The following is a 16,038-nucleotide window of genomic DNA, read 5'->3' as shown; positions in this document are numbered from 1 at the left end:
GATAAGAGATAAAACGTCGAGACAAAAGAGAAAAGGCAGCAACTGACAAGATCATAAGAAGAGATGGTGAGAAGCATGTGACATCACACCAGGGCCCACACATATGAGGGCTGCATGAGACGGTACGTAAGCCAAGTGAGCAGCAGCTCTGTTCCAGACAGGGTCTCCTTCATGCTTGCTGATGAGCTGTTGATGACAGAGTGCAGTACCCTATAGATGGTTCCATATATGCTGCTCATGAATCTGTCAGTCAACTGGCAATAATGACACCTATTACAGTGAGGCTTTTTCAGAGACATGATCAAAGGAAATAGGCTTGAACAAAATTTTCCCCTTCAAATTTATTAACTTGGACATCTTTTTTTGAAGAAGGCAGACATGATTGTTGTCATCATTGGTTCGATGTCCTGATAGTGCAGTGGTTCCCGAACATGTTGGGGCCGAAATTTAAAAAAATAAAATAAAATTCACCCTCCACATCTTTTCGAAATGACCAGCAATAATAGAGGAGGCATATAATTTTTGTATAGAAATTTTTGTAAATTAAGCTACAAAGGTTAGCACTATAATGTATGCAAACCTTTGTTTATATTAGACTCATTAATTTACATTTATGTAGCTTAATTTGATCAAACTACAACATGTTTTTACCCCAGGTCTTGACGGCCTTATCCAGTTTGAGAACCACTGCTATAAGTGATAAATTCTCATCTAAAAGAGTCCAAAGAGATGGCGTAGCCAGGGTAGACTGAAACTGTGGATGTTTTGTTGAATGCAGCAGCAACAAGTCAGAGGTGTTACAGGAAGATCCTGGCTTCATGTTGGTCACTTTTTGTTGGGCTGGGCTGCGATGTAAAGAGCCACCAGACAGTAGGCGACGCCTCCAACTGTGAGAGCCATGGTGGTGCGGTACAGTAGCCTGTCGGGAACTCCGCGCTTTAAATGAATAGGGATGCCGTCTGATGTCTGAGAGGGGAGGAAACAGGTGGGAGCAGAGAAAAAAAAAAAGAGGAAATAAATGTGTGACGTTGTGTCAGAGTTATGAGACGGTTATCAATATTCAAACTGGGACAAATCTTCTTAAATACTCAAAGGTTTTTAAATGCTGCAAAAGCTGCCTGTGAAATATTTGATTATAAAAACTGAAATGCTTAATAGTACATATTACAGAGAGTTTCTCTTTTCCAACTGTAGCCTCTTTCTTTTTCTTTTATATTGATGGGTTTGAAGGAAGAACCAGAAGGCCATTAAGAACATAATGAGCAATAAATATCAGTCATTATCTGACAGTAAAAGGCTGTAGCCCTTCATGAACCCTCATTCTGAATACTAAAGATAAAAAAATTAAAAAAAAACACTGATAGTGAAAGTTATGAGAAAATATAAAATTACTCTTGTCGTCACAACTGGTGCCTTTTTCATTCTTTATTACCTGGAATAACCTCTGAAGGTCAGGAACCCTGTTTGCTCCCATGTACTCCACTGTGGACCCTGCTTCTGATACCACCTTGGTGGGTGTAGCAAAGATCATGGTCGGGGACTCTGCAGGCAAACCTTGCTTTAGTCCCTGAAGGGGGAAAAAAACAATGCACAATTAGATTCTATGTAAGAAGCAACTTTCTCAGGTTTTTTTTCGACACGTTTTGCAAAGCCAGTTACGTTCACAGCGAATATAATCAGTTTTTTTTTTTTTCCCCGAAACTTCATTTTTAACATTTACAACTTACATAATCTGTTCTACTTCCACACCCACCCAATCCAACTGTGTGGGTGGAAGACATGGACAGAAAATCTAATCAAGTAGAGAAAAGGATCAATTAAAAGGACATTCGAGGCAATCGGCACCGTTTAGTAAAATGCGATACAATCCTGTTTTTCCATCTGGCTGAATCTTTGTTCCTCCATAATCCACTTTACAAATGTAAGGGTTGGGGTACATTTCTATGAGAAAAATAAGGTGCTTTTCCTGATGAGCTGTGGACACTAAAAAAAACCTTTAACGAGACAAGTCCAGAGCATGTGTCAGAGATCAATGAGTGTCTGCACAGATTACCAGATCTTTTATGGGCTAGAACACATTCTCTGAGGTAGACATAAAATAAATGTTATCTGGGTGTAGTCAAACATATTTTCTCAGTTGTGTGCAATTACAGTATTTTGTATTAATATACTGAGATTTTTGATAACAACAGAAGATACTTAGATGTCAGCTGAGTCTCTTCATACTGATCTTTTGTATATAGTCAGTGAGTATAAACCGCTTGTAAATCAGCCAGAGGCACACTGTGGTGTTAAAATAAGGTTTCTGAAAGTTACTGGGGCACCCACCATCCTGTTAAGAGTGTGGAGGCAGATAGTGTAGGAGTGGGTAAATTAATCTGACATAAAAAATGTGGAGGCATTAAAAACAGATCATTTTTACCTACCTTTTAAGACAGGCTTTTACTAAATGTGTTCACAGAATGAGCTTATCTTTGTGGATTATGCTACAAATACACGGACTATTCCTTTTTGTACTTTCTGGTACTTACTATTTAACAATAAGCACAATGCAAGATGGAACAAAAAGAGAGATATTTTGTGCTAGCAGAGGCAACTCTAAAGGACAGATAAACCAAGGTGACAGGGTCCAATCTTTACACCCACCAAGGGCCGAATAATCACATTGGATAATCATTAAAAAAAAAGCATTGTTTTTCTTGCGTACCAGCTGAAACCAATGGGCTGTAAAGTCACATCAGTCAATCAAATCAGGGGCGTTTGCTAATATTTAGTGCCGTCTACTCTACAACTTTCAATGCTTTTAGGATAAAAAAGACAACGAGTTAAAGTGCAATATAATCATTTAATTAAAAAATGTAATGCTTCGTTTAATCTAAAGAGTTAAGAGCAAAGTTGTAAATCTGATGTTATCTGTTCGTAACAGTCAACTAAAACGATGCCAAAGGTAAGTTTAGATATAGTGAAGATAAGTCTACACTCGTATAAATGTTTGGACATGGCAAATGTAACAGATACAGTGAAACTTTGAACATCTGTATCATCACATAGTGAGACATCGAGACAGAATGTCAGTGTTGTCACAAACTGATATGAAAGCTGCGTCTCTGTATGAGGCTGAACTATTTTACTCAGTATTGGCTTTGTAGTGTGTTTTCTTCTCCACTTCAGTACTGATAATCCTCTTATCTATAAATACTACTACTGTTGATGTATTTAGTCATACACACAATTGGTGAATTTAAGCAAATCTTGGTAACCTTAAGAAGCTGGGGATGGAAATGTCAATAAATAAAACTTGCAGGTGCCTCCCCCTCCCACTCTGCTGTGCTTCAGCTTTGCTTCCCACATGTAGAGGAGGCCAACAAGCTAATAACCACATCAACTGTTAAGGTGGCGGTGATTGACACTGGTTAGAGACTCCTCCTGGCTGTGTTTCATTAAAACCAAGCAGATTGCTGCCATCAAGATTCATGGATAATATCAAATCCATTTTTATTTTTGCCTTATTCTTACAAACTTAGAAATCATTTTACTTGCCAATTGTGTGCATTAAAATGTAAATGCTATTTTATTGCTGTATCTGTATTTTGGAATACCTTAGCAATACATATTTTATCAAAGAAGAAGGAAACCTAATCTACTTTTACCCAGTGAGTTATAAGAAGATGCTCCACGCGTGATGGCTGCAGTGTTCAGCTTTGTGGAAACACGTCGACTTTAACTGTAATTTCATTTTGGAGGAGGTCGTTTGCGTTGTTTCCCAGCATAATACCACAGAGATGTTTTGTTATTCTAAATCATTTGGATAAAACAGCAGAATCACTTGTCAGTATGAGGCAATAAAATCTAACAACATATTGATGAATGTGTTGAACAGACTGGCTCTGTGTGTATCATGACTGGCTAAATAGTAGGAAAAAAAAAACAAAAGCACCCTGATCCCAAGATTTGCTGCTGTCATCAAAATTTTAAATTTACTGAAGTAGGTTAACCACTAAGCTGTTAAAAAATTAAATCGGTGTTTATCAAAGCATCCTCACCATCTGCTGCTGTTTGATTGCCTGTTGATATGCATGCCACATGCTCTGTCTAACCAGGTTTCTGCAAAACAAGCAGCATTCTGGCACAGAGACTACTTTAAGTGATACTAATTTCTTGGTACAATGTTGAATATGGAATTCACTGATTGTGAAACTGATTGTACTGAAGCCTAAATGGAACACTACCAGGTAGTTCAACGTATAACCAAGCATTATATGAGCATGATTTGTTTTATATGTAAAAACTTATGTGGAAAAGTACCTGTAAGTGTGGAAACAAAAGCAAATATATTGAACTTACAAAACTTAAAAACACACCACTCAGTTTTCACACATTTTGATTGTTAAGTGAGGGGTGAATTCTAAGCAATGAATTGGCAGTTGCTCTCAAACTGTGTCCAGGCAAAAGGTAAAAAAGAACCACAAATTTAATTTTCTCCCTCACATGCCTGCACAATGTCATCACTGCCAAAACAACAGAGGGACAGAGCAATCAGCCTGGTCGATGCTGGACTGAGGAGAAGAAAACACATTAAGGCAAATGAATGTCAATCACTCCATGACCATGTGTCTGCAGTATAATGTTACTGTGGCTGCTGCATATTGACCTGAGCCAGATCATCTGAATGCAGATCAACAAATTCGTCTTGTACCACAGCAAAATAGCTCTCAGCCAACACCGCCTACTGCTGCTCCTATTGCAGGAGCAGCAGAGCTCAGCAGACGTGACTAGAGGAACAGTGACGACAGACTTTTAATTTTTTTCTATTTTTAACTTTGTTTTTTTTTGTTTTTTTTGCTAAGACACTAAAAGCTGAGTAATATATACATTGTTGTATAGATATAATTTTATGCTCTGTGAATAAGATAAAGATTTTTTTATTATTATTTATTTAGAAAATGATCCTCATACAACGAAAAGGTTTTTTTTTTGTTTATTTTTTTAGAATAGTAGTGAAATTAAGTAAGAGTATTAAGGAGTACAGGATGGATTTAAGCTTAATGTTCATGCTACTGGCTTATTTTTCTTATAATAACCTTGATGTTGGATAACAAGCTTGGGTTTAACCAAACATCACAGCGAAACAAAGACACTGTAGTAAGAGACAGGAGAAGAGGAGCCTTCACAAAGGTTCCGTCTGGTTTATACAAATTTTTTAAATTGACCGTTCAGTCACAAGAATGACAAATTCACAGATTTGAAATAACCCTCAAGTATAGTAAATTGAAGACCATATAGCAATGCAGTGGTGAAAATGTGTATTTCTCTTTGTGGTAAAAAGTAATAAAAGAAACAAAAACCTCTTAATACCACGTGAGCTCGCATCAAAGTAGACCCACCTAGGGTTATCTTCAGAGTAAAATAGCTGTAATTGATATGAAAAATAGATGTAAAAACATAACGTTTATCTATTATGTCGTCCCACAGTGGGCTACAATCAGAAATCATTATTTCTCAACAGAGCTAAACCATCAAGAAAAGATCACGTTGAGGTTTTAAGAAATAAATGTATCAATGTAGTAAACTCCACTGACGATTTTGATCGACTCAACCCAAAGATGAAGCCCTCGAAACGACAGTAGAGGTCCGTTATCTAACAAAACGATATCAAGGTCAACCCCGCGAGTACCGTATTGCTTTCTAACAGACACGCCGAGTCCCAAACTCACCTGAGGGCCGAGGGCAGCTGTGGGAACAGAGCCCGTCAATTTCTGAGTAAAACCGCTGAACTTGTAGTACATTTTACTGCTGAAGGACAGGGAAGGTGTAGCTTCCACAACAAATGAACCGGTAAGGACCTTCCTTCCTGCTGCGACAGTCGAAGGAATGTGACGTAGAAGTGAGCTGGCCAAAAAGCTGCCAGTTTAAAAATGGGGCGGCGGACTGCCGAAAGGACTTGAGCGTTTTTTTTTTCTATCTTTCTATATATACAGATAAATACATAAACAGATAAGAGCTGCAAAATAAAAAAGACATCATTTGTAAGCATACTTACACTAATTAAGCAAAAAAAAAAATACATTGCTGATATGTCATAGCTACATGTTGTCGGAACTTTAAAATCCAAACAGTATCCACATGTTTGTGTTGTACAATAAAGCAGAAATATGATGGTCCTGAAATGCAAAACAGATAAACAAATCCAAACACTTCAACATCTTAGACAGGACAGCGGCATTTTAAAAACACATCCAAATTTCACAAATGAAAACAATAAACACAATGGCTTTAAAGAAAACAATTCTGAAAACAAGACAACATTTCAGAGGACATGTCAGAGACCACAACAAAAAGGAAAACGTTTCAGAAAGAAACTGACACTGTAGAGAACAGGAGAATTTCAGAGAACACAACATAGTAATCCAAAAACAACAAAATAGAGAACAACAGCAAGCGGAAAGAAAAGAAAATAACGATTTACATTACATATATACCAAAAATGTTTCACAAAATAAAAAAATGACTTCTCTGATACAGCTTTTATGCTAATGAAAAAGTATATTTCGAGCATATTTTGTCTCTTTTTCCTGAGACGGCTCAGGTCCTTCAATGTCTGCAGTGATATGATGTGCATGTTTTATCACACTATCATTGAGAGTGCACTGTTCTATGCTGCTGTCTGCTGGGGGAGTTGCACTACAGACAGAAACTGTAGGCGCCTGGACAAACTGGTGAAAAAGGCTGGTTCTGTTGTAGGCAGAAGGCTGGACCCTCTCGGTGCTGTGGTGGAGAAACGGATGAGGAGGAAATTAGATTCTGTAATGGAGAATAATAAACATCCTCTCCACAGCATCCTGACAGGACAGAGGAGCAGCTGCAGTGAGAGGCTCATCTCTCTGCACTGCAGGACTGAGAGGTTCAGAAGGTCCTTTGTTCCCACAGCCATAAGGCTTTATAACAGTGACTGCTGAGTTCTTCTCAAATTGATTGATTGATTTTTATTTATTTGTTTATTTTACCATTTAGTCATTTATTATTATTTAGTTAGTAGTAGAATTATTATTGTTGTTTTATTGTTGTAAATTCAATCATTGTAAATATTTAAAAAAATGTTGAGCTACTTGACGAATTTGAATTTCCCCCATTGGGGGATAAATAAAGTATTTTTCTATTTCTATTTCTATTTCTATTTCTATTTCTATTTCTATTTCTATATGTGTTTTGCTTTCAGGCATGTTTCCTCAGAGGGCCAAAATATGATGACATTAGGAGGCAGGTTCTACACAGCCAACAGACTGGCTGGGAAATTGAAGAAGAAAACACGAGTAACTAAGACTGGATGAACACAAGCTGACAAGGGGAAGGACTGAACTGAACTATAAATACACAGGGAGGCAAGGGTAACCAGTCTCATGTGATAACTAGCAAATGGTCACAAGAGCAAAAAGATAAGCAACACAAAGTAAACAACTCCATAAAATCAAAAAGTAAATTAGCATAAACAGACAGGAGACAGAAGGAAAAGCACAAATTAACCTTAGGTAGGGACAAAAAAACACATGACACAAAAATCATGTCACATGCTTTTTCTTTTTTGATATTACGAGGATGTTCATCCTTTTAATGTTACAATTACGCAGCTGAGGGTTAATTCAAACATAACCTTCTTTTTTTTTATCCTGGTGTAGGAGTTTTGTTTTGTTCTTGTTTTTTTCAGTTTGCTTTTCTGGTGTTTCCATGTTCTGTATTCTACTTTATTTTTTGTCATCGTTCTACATCCTCCACCTCAGTTGTATTACTTCCTGTTTTAATCTATAGAGCTTGCCCTTTTAGTCTACCACCTGCTCTTGTTTCATGCCAGCATTTCATTTACTGAGTGCCACACCTGCATCTTTTTTGTCATTTTCTCACTCAATGGGTTTTCCCTCATTCAGTGCAAGCTCCCTTTTCTTGTTTTGGTTGTGTTGCATCTTGATTATAGTTCTGATGATTCTCTGTCATTGGTCTTTCATAAAATGTCCTCTGTTCTTTTTTGTTTTACTTCACCTAGCAATCCTCTGCCTGTTAGTCCAGCCGTTGGGTCGTCCTACTCCTTCACTCAACATGCCTCATGACAGTAGTACATTTTTCATCTGTAAATAAAGAATTCAGGTCCTCCCCTCAGGCTGTGTGAAGCCTCAACTATCCATCAACAACCTGTTCTCATTCCCAAGTATTTGAGTTAGGATTGAAAATGTGTTGCCATCAATCAGAAGGTTAGAGCAGCCACGATAAAACACGTTAAACAAGGATTTTGGAAAGAGCCTCCAATCTTTTGTCTAAGTTTCCCCCTTTGTACATTCCTGAGGTCTTATCTGTTGGAAAAATGGAATCTGAACAACAACAAAAAAAACATCTTTGATTCCATGCATCACAGAAACACTAAAAGAGTCCAATCTGACCTACCGCACCTACTGCATTGCTTGGTTTTTGTGATCACGATCAAAAAAACTACAAAGGTCACTTTCATGAAACTTTATGCCGACATGGAGCATTTGAAAACTATGATCACTTTCAACAGATGGCAAAATAAGACATTGGCCTTGACCATCCTGCATTGTGTTAACTTTCATTTGAATATTCTGTTGTGTTCATTTGAAAGATTTAAAAGAAGTCAGATGCCAAGGATTGCCTTTTATGGCGCATTTCCACTAGCTCGGCATGGCCCGATATGGCTCAATACGGCTCAACACGGCTCGATACGGCTCGATACGGCTCGGCACGGCTCGACACGGCTCGATACGGCTCGGCACGGCCCGATACGGCTCGGCAAGGCCCAATACGGCCCGACACGGCTCGGCACGGCTCGATACAGCTCGGCACGGCCCGATACGGCTCGATACGGCTCAATACGGCTCGGCACGGCTCAATACGGCTCGATACAGCTCGGCACGGCCCGATACGGCTCGATACGGCTCAATACGGCTCGACACGGCTCGGCACGGCTCGGCACGGCTCGGCACGGCTCGGCACGGCTAGGTTTGGTTGTGTTTCCATTACAACCGAGTATCACTTCGTGCCTCCTCGACGTGGGCGGGGTCGTCATAACATGGCTGCGCGAAACCTCCGTGATGTCATTTACACGGCGCCGAGCAATGTACAATTTACATTCTAGTTGGTCGTCGCGGGGTTATGGCGCTTCCAGTGACGACACTCATCGGCCAATCAGTGGAAGGCAGTTGGCTGACGTCACGTTTTGGTAACGCTTCGGCTCGCTTGGAACCAGGGCTGAGGTGATACCAAAAGTGTACCCGGTTGCAGGTACTGCGTGCTAGTGGAAACACGCAAATAGCGCGCCGAGCCGAAGCGAGCTAGTGGAAACGCGCCATTAGTGACTGGAAATAGAAACAATGCAAAGACGCAGAAACATCATGTTTCAAATCTCGAAAAGTAATTAAGATGAAACTGTTTTTAAGCCTTTTGTTAAAAAGCAAATCAATGTGAACTCCTTCTCAGAGGTGTCAGAGTGCATCTGATCAAAACTTCACTAATCAATCAATAAATCCTCAACATTTAATGTTTCATTTCAGTTACCCTAATTTCAGTTATCTCATTTTTTTCCATTCTCGCACTGCCATCGGGTGACATTTGTGGTTGTGTCATGTCTCAACAAGATTTTTTTTCAAGGATTACCGGGATCTTTTGTGAGGGTGTCTATCATTCTTTAGAGAAAGACTGTAATATCTTTGTTGATACATACATTTATTTTTCTCCAATACCATCACAAGATCAAACTTTGAATGTGTTCAAAACTTTGTTTTATGACTAAATACATGCAAAGCACTTGTTTTAGAAGCAGCTGCAGACATGAGAAGAAGAAAAAAAGCCTCTTTTTCAAGTTATCAGTGGGGACATGAAGGCATCTGCAGCACAGAAGCAGAACATGATTCAGCTGATACCCTGGACTTGAGGAAAAGACATGAGTACAGTGGGGTTAAAAGAAGGCAATCTGACATGGAAGGAAAAGGGCTGAACTTTAAATTTTCAGGACAGCAAAGAACAGTCTCATGTGGAAACTAACAAGAATCACAAGGGTAGGGTAAAAAAAAAAAAACAGTGGTGGAAAACACAGCACACAGAGGCCTATATGGGAACAGTGTGATCCTCAAGCTCAATGCCAAATCAACAGAACCCCCCTGAAACTGGATGGAAAAGTACCAGTACTTTATATCTATTGAGAGTTTTGTTTATAAGAAAGGTAGCTTTCCTCCAATTAAACAACATCCTGAGATTAGCTAACCTAAACATGAACACTAACATTTGGAGAGACACTGCAGCAAACACAAGACTTTTAAAAATGCTTGCCTCGGAAAGGATTGGTTGGTCCAAGCTGCTAAGAAGTGTGGCAGTAAACAAAACAGCAGAAACCCCCACAAAGAGGGCAAAATCAAGCCAAACAAGGAAAATACTTAAAGCACCATCATGGTAAAATATCAACAACACATTAGCTCTGTCTCTAATGCATTAAGCATAATAAAAGCTAACTAACAGCCTCACAGAGCTCATAAATCTTCCTGACATAAAGCGAAGTGACTAAAGTATGGAAAAAACGCAAACTTTCTTGCTTCAGTTACTGAAAGGCCAGATGAGGGTGTAACTTGAAAAAGACTGGAGTAAAGGACTGAGAATATCTAGTGTCAATAATCTGAATACCCCTGCCTCGCCCTCCACTGACTGGTTTGTCAGTCAGTGCAACCTGGCAGATTATGAAGAGGACCTATGGATCCTTTCCCGAGTGCAGGAACTTTTTCCAGCCCCCTCCATTTCGACCACATTAACTAGGCGCTAAACTGAGTTCCAGAGGATCATTTTCTGCCCCCAAAAGATGCTTATTAGTGTACTTTTACCAACAAAAAGCAGATTTTATTTACTAATGCGCACAATGATAAAAGAAGATTGAGAAGAAACAAATGCATCCAAATTTATTCCCATACCTGCAACGTGTTCAAGAAAAGTTCAACCCTGAGGGCAGTGCAGCGAAGGTTTTCGAATCAGACTCGGTTTATTCTTCGAGCAGCACTTTGTGCATCAAACTGTGTAATGCTTAACCCAGTGTGGCTCTGAGGGGTGACTTCATGCCCTTGCCAGAGGGCTCAGGTGTTTCTCAGACTGAATATTATGTTCTGATGCCTTCAAGGGAATAGACATACAGGTTATTTTTAGTGTGCTGTGACATCAGGATTTTTGAATAAAGAAGCACCGGCCAGCAAAGAATGACTTTTCTTTGATCGAGTGTTGAGGTTATACTGTGTGAAATTAACTTAGTCAATTAGGATGAATATTTCACAAGGGATGTGCAAATCTTGAATATGTTAATACTATAATTGCGGATGACGGAGGCCGACACCTAAAAGTGACCGTTCTGATTGTATAATTTGTGTCATAATAAGCAATTAGGCACTCAAAGAGATTTCACACAGAAAGTTTATTAGAAAAGCTCGTACACTGATCACATTTATTAAGTACTGGTGAAATCGTTTTGATTTGCTGTTGCAATCAGGCACAGCAAAAATGTACTGCTACATGATTTAAGTGTTATAAGCTGGCTGATAAAATATGGATTGCGTTTAATTTCATGACACTTCACAGTTTGAAAAGCACACCAGGAACGACAAGAATATTGAGATGTCCACAACACAGACTAAACTTATATAGAGCAGCAAAGATTATGTGGAAAGCACATAGACTTCAAATTTAAGGAGGAAGAGATAAAAAAAACAGAGCAGTTTATCTATCTTTTGCAAACAGAGGAGCAGAATCTTGATATGCATGTGTGTGCGAGAGTGTGTGTGTGCGTGTGTGTATAAAAAGAATGGTTGATGGTAACAGGGAGAAGAGGAGAGGAGATGCAGAGAAAGACTGTTGTGTGGGAGAGGTGTTGACTTGTTTGTTTGGATCATGTGTCTCTTCAACAAATCGCATCAACTTGGCAAAAGTATGAAGACTGCAAACGTGTGTGAATCACGGATGTCAGAATCCTCATCTGTGGCAGCCTCCGCTGCTCAGTTCCCTTACACACTGGCTTTTTAAAAAAAAATATATATTATTACGTAAATTTTAACATTTTGATAGGATTCATCAAAGACAAAATCCCGGGACAAAAACGCTGAGTGCCAGCCAGGAGGTATGCGTAGATGTAGACTCTTTGTTTGCGCAGAAATCAACCACTATTATGATTGGCATGTTGGAGGATGAGGTTGCCTTGGAGACGCAGAAACAGAAAATGCCCTACATTCACTCACAAATGCAGACGCATCTATTCAGTCTTTGTGCTCGGGCTTTGTCCACATTCTGTCATTTTTGTTCAATCATCTCTCATCTTCCATTTCTCATTCCACCTGCCCTGTCATATCTGTCTTCATTTCATTGCCTGCCTCTTTTTAGTCCCTTTAGACCTGTATCCATATTTCATTATTCTTGGCTTAAGCCCCTCATACACACTAAGTCCCCCTCTCCATCTTCACTTTGCTTGCACTTGTTCACACCTTCTTTTCATTTCACAGGTTTAACGGGAAGGATCTAGGTCACACATCAATCTTGTGTAACTCTCTCCATCTGGGTGTAAATCTTAGACAAAGTAAAAGGCAGACAGCTGCATAAATAAACACACACACACACACCAAAGTCGATACAGCCATCTCCGTCATGGTTGTAACCATGGGAATACAGTGTAAACAGCAGCTACTGTCAAAACTGGACTGACCCTGTGCGTGGTTAATAAATAATCATTTGTGTATTATGATCACATGGTGTTTATTAAGAAGACAGTTGCAGCTCATGCTGGTTATCGACGATGATTAGAGATCATCAGTGCAACATTCAGGAACTAGACGGGGGGGGGGGGGGGGGTAAATCAGGCAACCAGGCAATCTGCACAGTTTTTTCACAATGAGAGCAGCAGATCTACTGTTTTTTTGTGTTTCTTTCTCATGTACGCAGGGCCTTAGATGTTCGTGATAAATGCAAGTTCACTGTAGCATCTCTGTAGACAAGCTGCGTGCACATCTGGCGGAGCGGACTTTGAGTTCATTGTAGCACTGAACAAAACTGTGGTAGATGAATGTGATCGGCAGTGCCAGTAGAACAATGCCGCTCACTACACACATTCCCCCGAGCACGCGACCCCCAACTGTCACCGGGTACACATCCCCGTACCCCACTGTTGTCATGGAGATGATGACCCACCAGGCGGCGGCTGGGATGCTGGCGTAATCTTGGTTCTGCGTGCCCAAGTCCAAGCCATGCTCTAGTAGCTGTGCCAGAGCACTGTATATTGCCATGGCAACGCAGACAAACACCATCAGCATGACCATCTCCCGGTAGCAGCGCGTGAGTGTCAGCCCCAGAGTCTGCAGGCCCAGGAAGTGTCTGGCAAGCTTCATGAGCCAGAACACTCGCATCATCCTCAGCACTCGCAGTATCACTCCAGCTACTCCAAGCCCGGCACCCGGCATCCCTGCACGGGCCATTGCCATGGTGACATAGTAGGGGGTAATCGCAATCACATCAATGATGTTGAGTGGATGGCGGATGAAGTCCCACTTGTCTCTGGCCACCAAAAAGCGCACTATGCACTCTGCTGTGAACCAGCCAATGCACACTGCCTCCACTATCCTACGGAGACGAGAGGAGAGGAGAGGAGAAAAATTAGTTGAAGAGTAAACAGGAAATAGCTGAGGAGCTACAGAGATATGAGGTAGTGGTTGACAGTCCTTCGACGCGAAGAAGAATGAAGCAAAGCAGGAGGAATGGAATTATCGAAATAAGGAACACGTCTCATGCAATTTAGGGCTGACAGAAGTAAAATAAGATAGCGGGACAGACACAGCAAGAACAGGAGACTAGTAAGACTGCACAGCGGTCTTTACTTCTGATTAAAAACCTTAAACAGAGATTGTGACACAAGCAGCCACACAATTGCCCCACTGATTAGAACAGCAAAGGCTATCAAACTAGAATGAGGTTTCACTGGTATCTCACATAAAAACACTGAATCCAAGCAAATACCACAGTGCCTACAGGGTAACTATTAACACAATTAAACCAAACCAAATTATGAAGCAGCTGGGAAACCTGCATCATCCGCTGTCACAAAACTAAATCCTTTTGGCCCCAAGTATAAACTACATTTTTAGTTGATTACCTAACCACTGGAGCTGCTCAAAATCTCAGAACAATGTCTAGCCTGAGTGAACATAACTTAACCTTATATAGAAAATGGCCTCCTCTGAGCTGGGCTTCCTTGAGAGGACAGGCTGAAGCAAAAACAACGCAGAAATAGAGATCCATGTTTTCATCTGGCATCCACAAACTGGGGTAAGAATAACAGCCCGATGTGTGACTTGGACAGAAGGTTATTTATTCCTGCAAGAGGTTTAATTCCTTTTTTGTTTTTGACAGTTATGCATAAGCCTTTGGTACACATTCTACTCCTGCCCCTAACCTCTTGAATTTTATGAATCTAGCAGTAATCAATGTGTTTGTCCTTTGTGTGCACTGTGTAAAATAAAATGAACAGATAAAGATGCTCAGATTCACTGAGAGCTGGGTGGGAAAGGTAAGAGGAGCAAAGGAAGGCTCCCTCAATAATTAACACTTCATGACTACTTGTTGATCATTGATTTGCTTCCTTTGGGGAGCTTGCCTGACTGTCACGAGGGTCCTAATGTTTAAGGGATTGCCTGAAATTTGGCATATCCACCTTACGTCTTGATTTTTTTTCATGTTTCAAAATTATTTGTTTGCTTTTTTTTACCTTTTAACAGTGAAGCACAAAATTATTTTAGCGCACACAAAAAAGGATTATCAAAGATGTCTTAAAGCGCCAGCCTTGATATGCGCAATGAGTTTGACTGCTGTTTTAGACACATGCAGGCGCTCATATGAGAATCTTCAAGTGTTTAAGAGTGTGTTTATTTATTTATTTATGGAGCGTTTTTTGTGAAATGAGCTCATTCTTCACATGGTTTAACCTGTTGAGCTCACTTTTACGCACAGGAATAATGGGCACCATCTCAATTGCGGGACGTCAGCGCACATTGCGCATGAACATTTGGAAGCATTTTCACAAGTGGGCCCTTCTATTCCTTAAACCAAAAGTTTGATCTTAAACCATTGCCTACCTGTGTTCCTCCACAGTGTTTTTCTTTGCTGTATCCCAGTCTGGTAGCGTGCTAGCACACAACATTATCATGGACACAATCACAAAGATCACGGACACAGACGCCAAAAGCTGCGCTGCAAGAGAAGAGTTGGGCTCCTCAAATGTTTTGCGCATCTTCTCGAGCCATTTAACGCGGCCAGTGAGTGCAGTCCGTGGCACTGACTCGTCCGGGCTTTGGGATTCATCTCCTGACAATACGATATCAACCTCCGACAGAGTGTCCAGTCCTATGTCGGACATCCTATCATCGAGGCGTTTCTGGCAGCAGGAGTCCAAGTGCGCGCTTTCCAGCCCCCAGTAGAGCATTTCTGAGTAGAAAGATAGCTCACACACTCCGGGAACAAATCGGAGTTTACCGGAGCGCACGTACAGCATAATGAACACAAAAGCCTGTGCGTGGCGGTCGAAGAAAAACTCATTCCGGTCCCGGTCATAGTCATCACACAGTTCAAGGACCTCTTTCTCGCTTGAGCAAGCATGCAAGCGGCTGACGCGCCGGAGAGGGAAATCCCTGATCACCTCACGGGTGAAGGCGTACCGGGTTCCCCCTACATTGAGCACACAGATGCTCTTCCCGAACTTCATCTTGTCAACCTGTGCCCTACTAAAACTCCTCGCCACAGTCCACTCCCCCATCCATCTCTGAAGTTTAGCCTGCGGGGGAGCTTCCAGTCTCCCCTGTCCCCGGGGCGTGGCTCGCTGTGATTGGAAGTGGCCCTGCGCTGGGGTCCGTGGCTGGAGAAAACTCTTCCTTCTGTCTCTCACGGCTCCTTCTCCCTCTGTAGCCTGTATAAAGGACTCTCCACCCCAGTCAATGCGAGCCAATCCCATCTATGATGTCACATGCGCGC

General features: G+C 40.9%; 2 protein-coding genes across 2 annotated transcripts; both read right to left on the bottom strand.

Annotated features, from left to right (window-relative positions):
• Positions 1 to 325: 325 nt before the first annotated feature.
• Positions 326 to 5,861, bottom strand: cox7a2l (cytochrome c oxidase subunit 7A2 like). Its single transcript, XM_075457238.1, has 3 exons — positions 5,715 to 5,861; positions 1,433 to 1,567; positions 326 to 966 (listed from the first exon to the last, which is right to left on the bottom strand). The coding sequence occupies exons 1-3, from the start codon at positions 5,784 to 5,786 to the stop codon at positions 826 to 828; spliced, it is 348 nt and encodes a 115-aa protein (XP_075313353.1). The 5' UTR covers positions 5,787 to 5,861; the 3' UTR covers positions 326 to 825.
• Positions 5,862 to 11,430: 5,569 nt separating this feature from the next.
• kcng3 (potassium voltage-gated channel, subfamily G, member 3) lies at positions 11,431 to 15,964 on the bottom strand. The gene is made up of 2 exons (XM_075457200.1): positions 15,147 to 15,964; positions 11,431 to 13,638 (listed from the first exon to the last, which is right to left on the bottom strand). Exons 1-2 carry the CDS (start codon positions 15,821 to 15,823, stop codon positions 12,993 to 12,995), a joined length of 1,323 nt encoding a protein of 440 aa, XP_075313315.1. The 5' UTR covers positions 15,824 to 15,964; the 3' UTR covers positions 11,431 to 12,992.
• Positions 15,965 to 16,038: the final 74 nt, after the last annotated feature.

Source organism: Odontesthes bonariensis, chromosome 23 (genome assembly GCF_027942865.1).
Source record: "Odontesthes bonariensis isolate fOdoBon6 chromosome 23, fOdoBon6.hap1, whole genome shotgun sequence".
Taxonomy (NCBI): Eukaryota; Metazoa; Chordata; class Actinopteri; order Atheriniformes; family Atherinopsidae; genus Odontesthes; species Odontesthes bonariensis.
This window is presented reverse-complemented; position numbering and strand designations above follow the sequence as displayed.

Excerpts from the sequence above, each read along its gene's own strand:
- cox7a2l (XM_075457238.1), bottom strand. The coding sequence starts at position 5,786 with ATGTACTACAAGTTCAGCGGTTTTACTCAGAAATTGACGGGCTCTGTT. Across the intron at positions 1,568-5,714 it reads CAGCTGCCCTCGGCCCTCAG|GGACTAAAGCAAGGTTTGCC; the intron begins GTGAGTTTGGGA and ends TTCCCCCTTCAG. Across the intron at positions 967-1,432 it reads ACCTTCAGAGGTTATTCCAG|ACATCAGACGGCATCCCTAT; the intron begins GTAATAAAGAAT and ends CTCCCCTCTCAG.
- kcng3 (XM_075457200.1), bottom strand. The coding sequence starts at position 15,823 with ATGGGGGAGTGGACTGTGGCGAGGAGTTTTAGTAGGGCACAGGTTGAC. Across the intron at positions 13,639-15,146 it reads AACACTGTGGAGGAACACAG|GATAGTGGAGGCAGTGTGCA; the intron begins GTAGGCAATGGT and ends TCGTCTCCGTAG.